Source organism: Anopheles nili, chromosome 3 (genome assembly GCF_943737925.1).
Source record: "Anopheles nili chromosome 3, idAnoNiliSN_F5_01, whole genome shotgun sequence".
NCBI classification, from domain to species: domain Eukaryota; kingdom Metazoa; phylum Arthropoda; class Insecta; order Diptera; family Culicidae; genus Anopheles; species Anopheles nili.
The window spans coordinates 10,194,836-10,207,804 of NC_071292.1; the positions used below are offsets into that span (position 1 = coordinate 10,194,836).

General features: G+C 44.5%; 4 protein-coding genes across 4 annotated transcripts; 2 read left to right on the forward strand and 2 right to left on the reverse strand.

The window, feature by feature from the left end:
* Window positions 1–3,905: 3,905 nt before the first annotated feature.
* Window positions 3,906–8,316, forward strand: LOC128722629 (thioester-containing protein 1 allele R1-like). Its single transcript, XM_053816305.1, has 8 exons — window positions 3,906–3,912; window positions 4,006–5,537; window positions 5,604–5,756; window positions 5,873–5,970; window positions 6,031–6,326; window positions 6,396–7,990; window positions 8,059–8,212; window positions 8,276–8,316. The coding sequence occupies exons 1-8, from the start codon at window positions 3,906–3,908 to the stop codon at window positions 8,314–8,316; spliced, it is 3,876 nt and encodes a 1,291-aa protein (XP_053672280.1).
* A 422-nt stretch (window positions 8,317–8,738) lies between these two features.
* LOC128727792 (probable NADH dehydrogenase [ubiquinone] 1 alpha subcomplex subunit 12) lies at window positions 8,739–9,562 on the reverse strand. The gene is made up of 4 exons (XM_053821735.1): window positions 9,426–9,562; window positions 9,133–9,310; window positions 8,984–9,068; window positions 8,739–8,901 (listed from the first exon to the last, which is right to left on the reverse strand). The coding sequence occupies exons 1-4, from the start codon at window positions 9,518–9,520 to the stop codon at window positions 8,828–8,830; spliced, it is 432 nt and encodes a 143-aa protein (XP_053677710.1). The 5' UTR covers window positions 9,521–9,562; the 3' UTR covers window positions 8,739–8,827.
* Window positions 9,563–9,761: 199 nt separating this feature from the next.
* Window positions 9,762–10,958, reverse strand: LOC128722632 (serine/threonine-protein phosphatase 2A activator). The gene is made up of 3 exons (XM_053816308.1): window positions 10,946–10,958; window positions 10,378–10,886; window positions 9,762–10,299 (listed from the first exon to the last, which is right to left on the reverse strand). The coding sequence occupies exons 1-3, from the start codon at window positions 10,956–10,958 to the stop codon at window positions 9,778–9,780; spliced, it is 1,044 nt and encodes a 347-aa protein (XP_053672283.1). The 3' UTR covers window positions 9,762–9,777.
* A 207-nt stretch (window positions 10,959–11,165) lies between these two features.
* Window positions 11,166–12,893, forward strand: LOC128723502 (cryptochrome-2). Its single transcript, XM_053817250.1, has 2 exons — window positions 11,166–11,404; window positions 11,480–12,893. The coding sequence occupies exons 1-2, from the start codon at window positions 11,166–11,168 to the stop codon at window positions 12,891–12,893; spliced, it is 1,653 nt and encodes a 550-aa protein (XP_053673225.1).
* The last annotated feature ends 76 nt before the right edge of the window (window positions 12,894–12,969 follow it).

Below are 12,969 nucleotides of genomic sequence, written 5' to 3' on the forward strand. Positions count from 1 at the left end.
TCAGCAAATCAAAAACAAATGCTATGTTCAATGGATCGGAACGATACGGGAACGACAAAAACACATAGACACACACACACATAGTAGTCTATCTACCATCTCATTGAGTAATAAAATAACAAGACAATAAATAATTTAAAGCTAGCATACAATATGATGTGGAATTATAGCCGGTTGCTAATTGATAGGAAATGATGCAGAGGAAGGTGTAGCGGGGCCGTGTACGTGAGGAATAGTTAATTGAAAGTACTTAAACGATCTATATATACATACATATATATAGCCTACCGATGAAATAAAAATATTCATAAGAAAATGTAAAAAACAGTCAATCGAATTTGAATCGAGTATTTGCATGAGAAAAAGATCCCTTAGCATGCATCAGGTAAGTTGTATTATTTTCCGATTTCGAGAGCTTTCAAAATAGCTACAGTGAAGTCTGCTAAGAATTAAATAGAATAAAGGACTTAATTATCTTCAGACTTCTCCTCTATTCCTCTTTCTACACACAATGACGAAAATTTCCTTGCTTAACATACTCATAATGCACATCAAAATTATCTTCTTCGAGGATGCATACAAGCAAGAGCATAATTCTTATCCCATTCATCCCTCAAACCGTTCCATTAATTCATCACGATGTATATATGGTACAAAGTTTCCATTGCATCTGCACGACTTTATGACGTCAAGGGATGCATTAAAAGCATTTCTTAAACAGAGTAATTACAATAATTTCAAAGCACTTACCTTGCTCAGACCTGCAGCTCGAAGAAACTCGCATCGGAAGCACACAGCGGTAGAATAAGTGTCGTAAACATGCACAATTATCTGAAAAATGAAAAAAGAAAGAAGCTTAAAACTTTATATATCCTTTTTATCTATACGATATACTTCTGGTATATATGGAAAGCAATCAAACCTTTTTTTTACAAAATACGTCTCTTAAACGTTCCTGTAGTTCTTTCATTGTTCGGCTTTCTATAACAGCTTGTAATGGAATTTGAATATTTCTCAATTTTTTTATTCCCTTTGAAAACTGCATCCGCTGAATTCGAATCGAACAAAATGAGATTGCATATATTAATTATTCCCAACTGTTGGTGTTTAATAAAACGTTCCACGGAAATGCTAATTTGCTTTCGATGAAACCTCGAAGTAATAAAAACGGGTGTCGTTAGTCTGGTGAGCAATGAAATAGCATCTGAAAGGAAGGGTAATCTTCGATCCTCCGATACAATTTCTTATTCAAATTAAGGCGATCACAATCAAGAAAGATAGAAAACCGCACACCGATTCTCATTGGATCATACCGATAGATGCAAATCCTTCTATACTGTACCCATTTTCTGCCAGCTTCAATCAGCGACCAAAGATGGATGGATGGATATCGGTTTAACGTAGATTCCTTCCTTATAGCCCTGCACCTTTAAGAGTACGAGTCGGTGAGATATTCGCTTGAATTTCACGCCACGACAGCTGGTGGGGCACTTATGCTTGCGTATTCTGGTAACAATAAAATCTCACCCATATTCCACTTCGTCGCATACGTTTCGCACGACTGTGTTCGGTTGCTCCCACATAATAAGCATCCGCTCACAATGCGGATTGCCCGGTTTCACTCGCTACGTTCAGGTTCGACAAGCAGTCTCCCAAAGGATCCACTGGGAAAGTTGGCTTCTTAAACGCGACTATTCGGTGCACGGATATGCACGGGCTGCTTCGAAACATTATCGTGACGTAGCTTCGATACGCGATACGAAACCACGCGCAGAGAAACCTTCCCAATCACACCCAGAATATTACACTCGTATGCGACCGGTGTTGGAGGTTTACTAAACCACCCAAGCTAGACAAAGCCGCGCCACGATCAATCCCCAGTACGCTGCCATTGTTTACGAAGCTTTCTACCACCGTCGATCTCTCGACGTTAACGTCATATCCGCTACAAATTAAAATCATCCCCGTGTAGCGTTAAAGCCATACCGGCCACAACATCAGCACCGCGTGCTGGCAAAACTCAACTCTCGGGCCTCGATCCCGGTGCCGTTGTTTGGGTGAAAAATCTTTCGTCCCCAGCGGTTGTGGGTTTGTTCAAACAAACACGTAAACCCGCTCGCAGGCGGCTTCCCTGTGCGGGATCGGACACGCGAACACTGGAGCTTTGAACGCGCCTAAGTACGGCCGCATGTTGCACTTGCACTTTGCACAACCGCAGCAAACAGCGGTACCGGCTGCACCGGAACGCCGATGCGCTTCGGGTGTTTTGTTTTCACGCGTTCTCGAGCCGGGAAAATCCATTTTCAGCAATGGACGGGTGAAAAGCGTAACCAAAAAAAAAATACGCAAAAAGGCCTCATAGTCGGTCGCGACATGGCGGCACGGTAAGCCACGGACAGTGGGATTTGGCTTCCAGGCGAGCCTTGCGGATACGAGTCCCAGTCTCAACGCATTCTGGGGCAGGAAACGATTGTGATGCTCGGTATGTTTGCCTTCGATGATACAGTTTCTCTTGGGGTGCATTTATTTGCCTCAGTGGAACCATTCTGCTCGTACACGGGAACGAACTATCGAACATGCTTCGGCCATAAAACAAAGAAAAATTCATCCGCCATATCAGACGCTGTTGAGATGCCAAATTCCTAAAACTGAAGATTCAACTACAACCAACAGATTATTACCTTTAAGTGCCAATGAGAACCTTCCTCCAATGTAATCGGAATAGATACGGATTAGTGTTACTTCTCCAAAGGAAAGCAAATAAAACTCGACAGACAGACAGGGGTTTGAGACGATTGCTCCTTTCCTTGCAAACATCTTAAGATGGGCAAATATTTGCTACTTGTTTTACAATTCTCCCGGCAATTCTATCCCACAAGTGGCAATGTTCTACACGCGCATGTTGCAGCTGGCCTTAAGGCCACACTCCTCGTTTGCTCGTTTCCCCGGACTTCTCGGTGCTGAATCGGCGAAACTTAACGGTTTTTCATCGCAGACCATTTCGCAGTTTCCACCCTCGAGAAATCGTCCACCCTCGACGATCGACGAGGGTGCGTGCGTGATTTATTGTTTGAGAGGCTAATGGGAGCTGTCAGCAAATACGACATGTCTTTCACTGTCCAACGCTTTTCGACTTAAGTTTCCACGGGGACGCTGCTGACGAGTCACGATGAGTTCGAATCCCGAGTAAGTGAGCATTGATTCGATACCATCTTAGCTTCTTTTCACAGGACTGCTCTTGTGAAGGCGGTTGATTGAAAGAAAACCTTTTTTTAACATTTTTTTCTTTTTGCCTTCCCTAAATTCTCTCAAACAGGTTATTTCATACTTTGTTAGGTTTGAACTTAAATGATTGGCTGTTTTTAGTTTCATACATTTAACATAATTGGGCCGAAAATAAAAAAAACCTTCACAAACGGATACATGTTTGTAGTGGAAATTAGGTATGTAGAGTACAAATATGCAAAGTATCCTCAGTATACTAATAAAATCAATAGCTACAGTAACGTGTAGCATTAAAAAACACCAATAAAAACATACTAAAAACATTGTACTTCGTCCTGAATGAATCACAGACATGATATCTTCGGCTGCAGTAGTCCGTAAAACGATGCAAATCGATGTGTATTCCATGTTTTACACACAAATGTAATCGTCTGCGAACACTAGCCCGATCGTGTCAAGCAATAATATCAGCTATTACTGATAACCTTCCCGTCAACTCCAGGGAATCCCGTGCCAGCTTACGGATGATCTTACCGTACCGTAGCTAGCAGATTCACTTCCACTCAGCGTCAGTTATTCTTCGTTGCACGATCGAGAGCTAATAAGCGTATCCAGAATGCGCTCCCTGTTGGCAGTTTTTCTGCTGTTTTGCGGCATAAATTTCGGAAAAGTACACGCCGATGATAGGTAAGTAACGGTTCGTAAGAGGGAAAAAACAACCAATTCATACTGATCGGGCGTTATGTTCCAGTCTTTTCTTTTCAATATTCACTTCACGAGCGTTGCCGAAACATGATGTAAGCATCGTGTTGGCAAACCTGGACACGGCAAACAATACGTTCGAGATAGCGAACCTCGGTGAGGAAGAGGATATGATCATCACAACCAAGGTCGATCAAAGGAATGTACAACTCTACACGATTCCTTCCGAATGGACGCACGGCGGACGTCAAGAGCTAGAGCTAGACATCATCGTTGTAACGGAACTGAAGGAAATGACACGCTTGACTGGCCAAATTCAGCTGGCAAATCTACCAAAAGTGCTTATCCAACTAAGCCACACTCTGCACACTCCTGGGGACTTCATGAAGTTTCGCATTCTGCTGACGGACGAGTTGAACAGACCATTGGCCAGAACGGAAACGCCATTCAACGTAACGATAACGTTGCTCCATGAAACACAGCACACTGTGACATCCTGGGAGGCGCAGCTATATCCGGACGAGATTTTTAGCGATCAATACCTGTTTGCTGACGATCGCGACATCGGAAACTGGAACATCACCGTGACGCTCGCTGGACAAACCACAACGAAACCATTCAAAGTGGCACCGTACACGGCTCCGATTCACAGCATTACCATCAACCCGGGTGAATTGATTACGCAAGATTACGAGCAGCTCGAAATTAACGTGCAAGCGACGTATACATTCGGAAAACCCATCCGCGGAACGTTGATGGTGAGCGTTACTGGTGGCGATCGTTCGATCGATGCAGATCCGCTGCCGATCGATGGCAACCAGAACGTAAATGTTAAGGTTTCAGAGCTGCTGGAAGCGCTGAGAAACGAAGAATCCGAGGCGAATCTCATCTACATACAGGCATCAGTGCTGACTTCAAATGGCATAACCGATCGGACGTACCGTGAGAGTATAGCCGTACCAATCTACCCACTCCCGTACAAGGTTGTGCTGCACAGGCTAGTTGATTTCTTTCCTGGCCACAATGCAACTCTGCTGGTCGAAATTACGACGCCTACCGGAAAGCCCTACGATGGATGGAAATACATGAGTGACAGCGTGTCCATTGTGGTGGATTTCGAAAGCGAAGACAACGTGCCAAGTGTACAGTTTGAGCAGGCACTGGAGCCCGACGGTACTGCGATTCTCTCCATACCAACTCACCAATCCACAGAACTTGTAAAAGTCCGTGTAGCGTTTCAAAAGGCCAGCTTTTCCCTCACATTGGAAGCAACCTACAACCCTCAGCTTTCAATCCGTGCAGTGCCTTCAAGCAACATCGCTGCAACCACTCGTGATCGGTTGACGAATGGTTCCATTCGGGCAAGGGAGACCATTAAACTGGCGATAGCGTCCTCTCACCCAATGGATGGAATTGTGGCCGTCATTCGCAAACATGACGGTGAAAATATCCCACTGTTCATTAACTGCTATCACCGCAATTATTACGATCATCTCGTGCATGACCTAGTTCGTCCAACGGATGTCAAGCGTGTGTACATATTTGGGAGATTCGACGGTACGTTGGTGCAAACTGCGACACTTGACAGGGAACCTCCTGTGTCCCATCAGGTAAGTCATGAAGTCTTGTGAATCCTATTTCTTTAATCCTCTAAACCCCTGACGGATTCTGACTAGGTGGACATTGAGGTTACGGGCACGGAAGTGCGTGTACGAACGAAACAAGACGTTGCTCAGGTTGGTATCGCTATTTACGAAGGTGTCCTGGACGAGGAACACTTTGATAGCATCTACACGCACTCAATGTTCAACGGGTCCGTGTTCCCGGAGGTAAGCATTTGGAGCACGCTTAGTTTTTACCAGCTTTGACACCTCACGATGGTTTCCCCCAGGGCGAAGATGTATTTGCATTGTCCGTAAACGATATTCTTAAAACGCCATCGCAGAATCTACCGGGATTGGGTCACATAGAAACGGAACAAAAGCAGTCGTTGGGATCGTCGCGGCTAAATCATTTACTTCTGTGGAAAGAAGTGAATGTCAAGTAAGTGGTGCTCTTTAATTTGAATGTAAGCTCTCATAATGACCTTCTTTTAAAAATTAGAAATGGCTTTGCAATGCTTAATTTTAACGCTCCACCGTACGTAAACCACTGGATAGTGAGTGCATTCGCGTTTAGCGCCACGGAAGGCCTCGGCATTGGGCGTCCTGTTCAGGGAGATCGCCAGCAAGAGGTTGAAATTTATGTACACATCCCATACTGGGCAAGAAAGATGGAAACGATTTCGGTCGATGTATACATCGTCAACAATCGAAATCACCCTGTTAACTTTATGCTCCTGGAACTGTTGAACACAGCAAACGAATTTATCTTTCTCAACAACTCGGGCCACACTGACGGTGAGCGCAAATCTAAAGTAGTTTCAAACATCAAAAAAATTCCTTCACATTTGTTTTTTTGTCACATAGCCACAAAGAAATTAGTCTACGGTCGACTGGATCCATATCAGGTGGAAAGGGCCGAATTTCTCATCCAACCCAGAAAACTCGGATCAATTACACTAAAGGCAAACGCTTACATAAAGGGTAACATCCAGATAGCCACGGCTGAAACTATACTTAGAACCGTGCCGGAAAGCGTTCAACGAACGCAGAGCATAGTGCGTCTGTTCAACGTCGATAAATCCGTGCAGCGGTTTGATAGACTTAAGATTCCAATTCCACGCACCGCGGAAAAAGGATCGGAGAAAATAACCCTATCTCTGCACCAGGAGCAGCTTCAAATTGCTTCACTTCCGGTGAGCCTTCTGTTGGACAAGCTCGTCGAGGCGGACCCGTTCACGATGGCCATAAAGGCGTCCCTATACTTAGACGTCCTGACGCTGGGAAATGTGGAAAGGATAGAACGAAGGGCCGCAGCTGCCGACATGGTCAATACATCAGCCCATATGATCGAGGCTCTTGCAAATGGAGACGGCTCGTTCACCATCTCCCAAAGCCATTCTCCCTCGTCGCCGTGTTGGGACACGGTCATAGCTGTTCAGGCGTTAACCAATGCCAACAGGCATCTAAAAAACAAACATCATGAAGATTCTATTTTAAAATCACTTAACTGGTTGAAGGATAAACAGGCTAGAGATGGTCATTTTTGCGCTGGTGAGGAAAATGCTAACGATACCGAACACGTGGAATTAACCTCTCATGTATTGATGTCGTACTTCAATATGGAAAGCTACACATGGCGCTTTGTTACGGTTATTGAAAGAGCAAAAAATCATCTCCTATCTAGTATCGGGAAGTTAACCGATTCGTATCAACTCGCCTTAGTTGGACACGTGTTGCAGTTCTCGCAACAACATGCGACGGGTACCAACAATCAGGCAGCAATAGAAGAAAGAGTTAGAAATATTCTGGCCGAACTTCTTTCGAACAAAAACCAAAGCCCCACGGGACTGAAGCTATGGTGGGGTTCTCCTACTTCAAAGCGAAATCTAGAAAATACGGCGTATGCGCTTATAATGTTAACCTCAAAAAAATTCCTCCTTCAAGCAGCGCCTATAGTTAACTGGATCAAAGATCAACCATACCGGCTAGCACCCCAACCAATCTCGCCTGATTCGCACGTCGCGCTCCGGGCACTGATCGAGTATGCAAAACGGACAACGTTGCTTGATAAACAGTACAATGCCGAAGTTGTAGCTAATGACAGAAACGGTGAAATATGGCGATCTGAGCTGAACGATGGTAGCAACAATCGTGTTCTCAACCTGCCATCAACCACACGTTCCTTGAGCTTATCAATCAATGGAACAATAGCGGGCGCGTTTGAGATCGTCTACAGCTACATGGAGGCTGTTACGGAGCAGGTGCAAAAGTTTGAAATCGACCTGATACGATACGACTCGTCTAACGATGACTACACCGACTGGCGCATATGCTTGCGGTTCATCCCAAAGGGATCGTTCGACAAGACAAACATGGTTACGTGCGAGATTTCTTTTCCGACCGGGTACATCGCCCTAGACGACAGTGTGGACGAGCTGAATGAACTTCAGGACGTAGTCGTAAGTAGCCCGTTTACGGTGATGTAACTGCACACGCTCAATTATCGATTGATCATCCTATTCGCTAGACAACCACCTTGAAGAACCGCGAAACCCAGCTATTGATCACTTTCGAAGAGATCAGTGTGCAGCAGAGATGTTTCAATGTGACCGGATTCCGCCGGAACGTGGAAACTCGTTTACAACCAGGCACAATCAAAGTGTATGACATAACCGACAAAAGTATGTACATCATGGAGCCTCGCCATGTTAGCAGCCAATTTACTGATCTATTATTCTTTGCAGATAATTTTGCATTTAAGCAATTAGATACCAAACACAGGTAACCAAATTCAGATGATCTTCAACCCAGTGATAGACATCGCGATATGTGTCCAACTTCTCAACAATCGTTGCAAATAATAAATTAAGACATTAAACAGTATAATCCGGCAACTGAATTGGTTCTCAAGTTTGTACAAAAATGGAGTAAAAAATGCGTATTTACCGTTTCAACCCCTGTAGTACGGGAAACTGCACTTAACACTAATCAATTTTCTGTAATAAGGCTTGGAAACAAACAACAAGTAATCAATGCACTAATCAATGCTTTGACAATCCACGTGCTCCTAATCATAATATTTACTTCGACTGATTTTGATTGTCAAGATACCTACAAGGATAATAATGCAAAAAAAAACAAAAAAAGAATAATAAGACATTCTGCCGAATCGAAACGTAAAAACCAGTGCTTTGTTACTTTCGGACGAATGTATTCACGATCGTATCGATTCCAAAAGAACTTATATACATTCTTCTACAGGCATTTATATTGACATCCGAAACAAACCCAACATCTTACTTAGTCTGGGATTTTTTTGGATCCCACGCTTCAATTTTAGGGCGAGTTGTTGAGTACGGCATATAAGCGTCTGAAAAGCGAAATAATTCAATTAAATCATCAATATTACGGTTTGAGTCTGGGAAACGCATTGAATCGCATCTTATCTATACCCTTAGTTCCTGAAGTGTTTTCACTGTGATCACACATCCACGCGTAGTGAGGACGATTTCCATCACGATTTGGCGGCAGATCAGTCTGAAAATTACATTCAAAACATCACTTAGGAAGCCTATCCCATCATAACGCCACCAATCCTTGCCTTGTAATGCATCCAACCAAACCAATCGGACGGGATTTGCGATCCGTCGTACTCCATGTTGAAATGTGGTGCATATTCTACCCAACGATTTCGGCCGTAAAACTGCGAAGGGTCCTCGTAGTATTTGTTACCGTACTTGTCTTCACCAACCAGCCGGCCAGATTTCATTTCATCCATTCTAAAAGTAAAGTAAGTGGCATTGTTTTGATGAACAATCGCTATCGGATTCTGCCCCCTGGCCAGACGCACTGGCTGGCTCTATTACATAATTGGGTTTTTGAACGTTTACGTACCTGTACAGCTTGTACAAACTGGCTCGAATACCTCCGTTGTCGCGGACATAGCTGAATAGTTTACCCAACTTGTCCAAACCAACGTAGCGGGACATTTTGGGCCCTGAAAACCTACAAATTCACCGATTTATCACTGAATTGCCGATAGCCCGATCGCACCGATGTTTTGATGATAAACTGTCAAAGTGACACTAGTAATTCGAACGTCGTCAAATACTTTTTCCATTTATTTTCGAAATAGAATTTATAAAATTGTCGTTTACAGCGACTTCATACAATTATTTCTGAAATTATTTTTATGTTTATTCTTTGAACGATCACAAACTAACAGGGTGTATAATACACAGTTTTATCACATTCCATCGCCACCAGCAAACTTCGGTGGCGCTGGTACCAATGGCACAGAACCATGTTGACGAGGAATCATCCCTAGCCTAGGGCTAGGCAACACAGTGCCTGGTTTTACCGTCTTCAATGTGAGCACCGATCCGAAGTAGACATGCTGCATGACGGGGAATTTAGAAAGTACCTCTTTTTGATACATTTTTATCAGCCCGGTACAGATCTTTGACCACTGCGGAACGGCACTAATGCTCCACAGTTGATTTGAGTGCTCGGCAAAGTGACCAGTTTTCACCTGCTGAATGTAGTCGATGCATCCAACAAACATCAACTCCTTTTTGTATTTCTCGATCGTTTTCTCCTCAACAAACTGTACCGGCTCGATTGGACTGTTGACGGACAGTTGTGCACTGCCCCATATAAAAGGGACAAACTGAAAATCATCCAAACTCCACACTCCATGACTGCCAGCTGGTTCCATTCGATAGGTCACTTGCAACTTACGTACGAGTATGATGTATTGGTGAAAGAGCTGCAAGATAAGCACAAAACGAAATATAAAACTATACGTCTGGTGGATTGTAATTTGACCTCGAAGATCGACGTTTACCTTGAGACCAATTACAACTTCATCCTTCCGTTCAACGGCACCGATTTTGAACAGACACATCAGAAACATGATAAACGCCAATTCATGACCAGTGCCGTAGTCAATACGCGTAGGATTACCGAAGCAATCAACGAAGTAAACCAATAGCTCTTTCGTTGCGTCTTGCAAGGACTCGGGCAATGCATCGTTTATCAATTGCGTACTCTCTGATTGCATTTTTTGAAACCAACTCTTGTAGGCAACATTACCGAATCGTGCCGGCTGGTCAACTGGTGGCGTTTCAATTGCCAGCTGCTCAAGCCGTTCCAATGCTTTCAGCAACTTTTCAACCACAGCTGGCATCGTTACATTTTGGCTATTGCGAGTTCCCTGCAACGCCACGGACATGCTACTGATGAATCCCAGCAGATCGTAATATGCTTCCGACATCCTCCACACCTCCATATCGGTGGGAGATTTGATAAGCTTTTGTGGAACAACAAATTCGCGCTTCGGTGCGCTTTCTGCACCTGAAAACCAACCAGGGCCGTTTAAAACCACTTTAAGTGCAACTTTCGCATGTACATACCTTCTTCCGACATGATTTGAGGCTAAAATATGAGATGTACGATGAAAAGATGGCTTGGGTTCTAACTTTTTTCGTTCTTAATCATGTTTATTATTGTTTCTGGTGTGACAGCTGTCAAATGAGTGGCAGCTGGCGGCAACTAATGAACATTTCGCAATATTTTTAAACATGTTGAAAGCCCTCGTGTAAAACTGAATCTTTGTTGTGCCGTATTATTGAAATGGCCAAGCGAGAAACAATCGTCCACTGGTTCCGCAAAGGATTGCGCATCCATGATAACCCGGCCCTTACCCTTGCGGTGGACAAAGTGTGTGAAAATCCTTCAAAGTACTGCCTTCGACCGGTGTTTGTACTCGATCCTGGTATACGCAAATGGTTGCGCGTAGGACCAAATCGATGGCGTTTCCTGCAGCAAACACTGACCGACTTGGACCAAAATCTTCGATCTTTAAATTCTAGGTAAATACACAACACGCATGCGGAGTACAGTTGTGTTTAAGCATGTTATTTTTTTTTTTTTTTGCTACTTTACAGACTCTACGTCGTGCGGGGAAATCCGGAAGAAATATTTCCCACGCTTTTCGATGAATGGAACGTAACACTACTAACGTTCGAGCATGACATCGAGCCATACTCCGTACGGCGTGACAAAAAAGTCGAGGAACAAGCGAAACAGCACCGCGTGGAAGTACAAATCAAGAATTCTCTCACATTGTTTGACCCTGAAACCATTGTGAGGCTTAACTGTGGCAAACCCCCGCTTACCTACCAAAAGTACTTATCGCTTGCCTCGTCGCTCAAAACACCTCAACCCATACCAGCTCCACAGAAGCTGCCTTCAAAATACAAATCACCCGAAGCTGACAAACAAGAGCGGAAGGATGCATGCTGTTATGATCCGCCAACACTTAAGGAGCTAGCAGTGGATGAAAGGGCGATGGAAGAATGCAAATTTCCCGGCGGTGAAAGCGAGGCTCTACGTAGAATGAATGAATCCCTTAGTCAAAAGTCCTGGGTGTGTAAATTTGAAAAGCCAAATACGTCACCGAACTCACTGGAACCGTCGACTACCGTGCTCAGTCCGTATCTAAAATTTGGTTGCTTAAGCGTTCGGCTGTTCTACAGTCGAGTAAACGAAATCATCAAAGGACAAAAGCATTCACAGCCGCCAGTATCGCTGATAGGACAGATAATGTGGCGCGAGTTTTACTACTGCGTGGGCGCTGCGACCCCCAACTTTGATAAAATGGTCGGTAACAGCGTGTGCATACAGATCGACTGGGACACGAATAAGGAGCACCTCGAGGCGTGGACTCACGGTCGCACGGGCTACCCGTTTATCGATGCGATCATGCGTCAGTTGCGCCAGGAAGGCTGGATCCATCATCTGGCTCGGCATGCCGTGGCTTGCTTTCTAACACGTGGTGACCTCTGGATATCATGGGAAGAGGGCCAGCGCGTGTTTGAAGAGCTACTGTTGGATGCCGACTGGGCGCTGAACGCCGGCAACTGGATGTGGTTGTCGGCGTCCGCATTTTTCCATCAGTACTTCCGCGTGTACAGCCCGGTGGCGTTTGGTAAAAAGACCGACCCGGAAGGCAAATTCATACGCAAGTACGTTCCGGAAGTGGCACGGTTTCCCGCCGGCATCATCTACGAACCGTGGAAGGCGAATCTAGAAGCGCAGCGAAAGTACGGCTGCATAATTGGCAAGGATTATCCGCACAGAATAGTAGTCCACGAGGAAATTTCGAAGACGAACATTCAGCGTATGGCCGCTGCCTACAAACGGAACAAACTAAAGAAAGACGACGGTTTGGATGGAGATAGTGCCACCTTCAGTCCTGATCCAAAGAAACGGGCATCATCTTCCTCGTCTTCGGCGAAACCACCGGCAAAGAAACAAAAACTCGAAAACACAATTAAGAAGTTTCTGAAGAAAAAATGAAGCAAAACTACCTCTCATATTCGTAACAACTATCGTTTGACTCTCTTGAGGCGTATGAATTATCGGCTAATGCAAA

Bases quoted from the DNA above. Each gene is read 5' to 3' on its own strand.
- LOC128727792 (XM_053821735.1), bottom strand. From the start codon at position 9,520: ATGTCCCGCTACGTTGGTTTGGACAAGTTGGGTAAACTATTCAGCTAT. The intron at 9,311-9,425 runs GTACGTAAACGT...CTTTACTTTTAG, and splicing joins AGTTTGTACAAGCTGTACAG to AATGGATGAAATGAAATCTG. The intron at 8,902-8,983 runs GTATAGATAAGA...TTCGCTTTTCAG, and splicing joins AAACACTTCAGGAACTAAGG to ACGCTTATATGCCGTACTCA.
- LOC128723502 (XM_053817250.1), top strand. From the start codon at position 11,166: ATGGCCAAGCGAGAAACAATCGTCCACTGGTTCCGCAAAGGATTGCGC. The intron at 11,405-11,479 runs GTAAATACACAA...GCTACTTTACAG, and splicing joins CTTCGATCTTTAAATTCTAG to ACTCTACGTCGTGCGGGGAA.
- LOC128722632 (XM_053816308.1), bottom strand. The intron at 10,300-10,377 runs GTAAACGTCGAT...CTTATCTTGCAG, and splicing joins AAGTTGTAATTGGTCTCAAG to CTCTTTCACCAATACATCAT.
- LOC128722629 (XM_053816305.1), top strand. The intron at 5,538-5,603 runs GTAAGTCATGAA...GATTCTGACTAG, and splicing joins AACCTCCTGTGTCCCATCAG to GTGGACATTGAGGTTACGGG. The intron at 5,757-5,872 runs GTAAGCATTTGG...ACGCCATCGCAG, and splicing joins ACGGGTCCGTGTTCCCGGAG to AATCTACCGGGATTGGGTCA.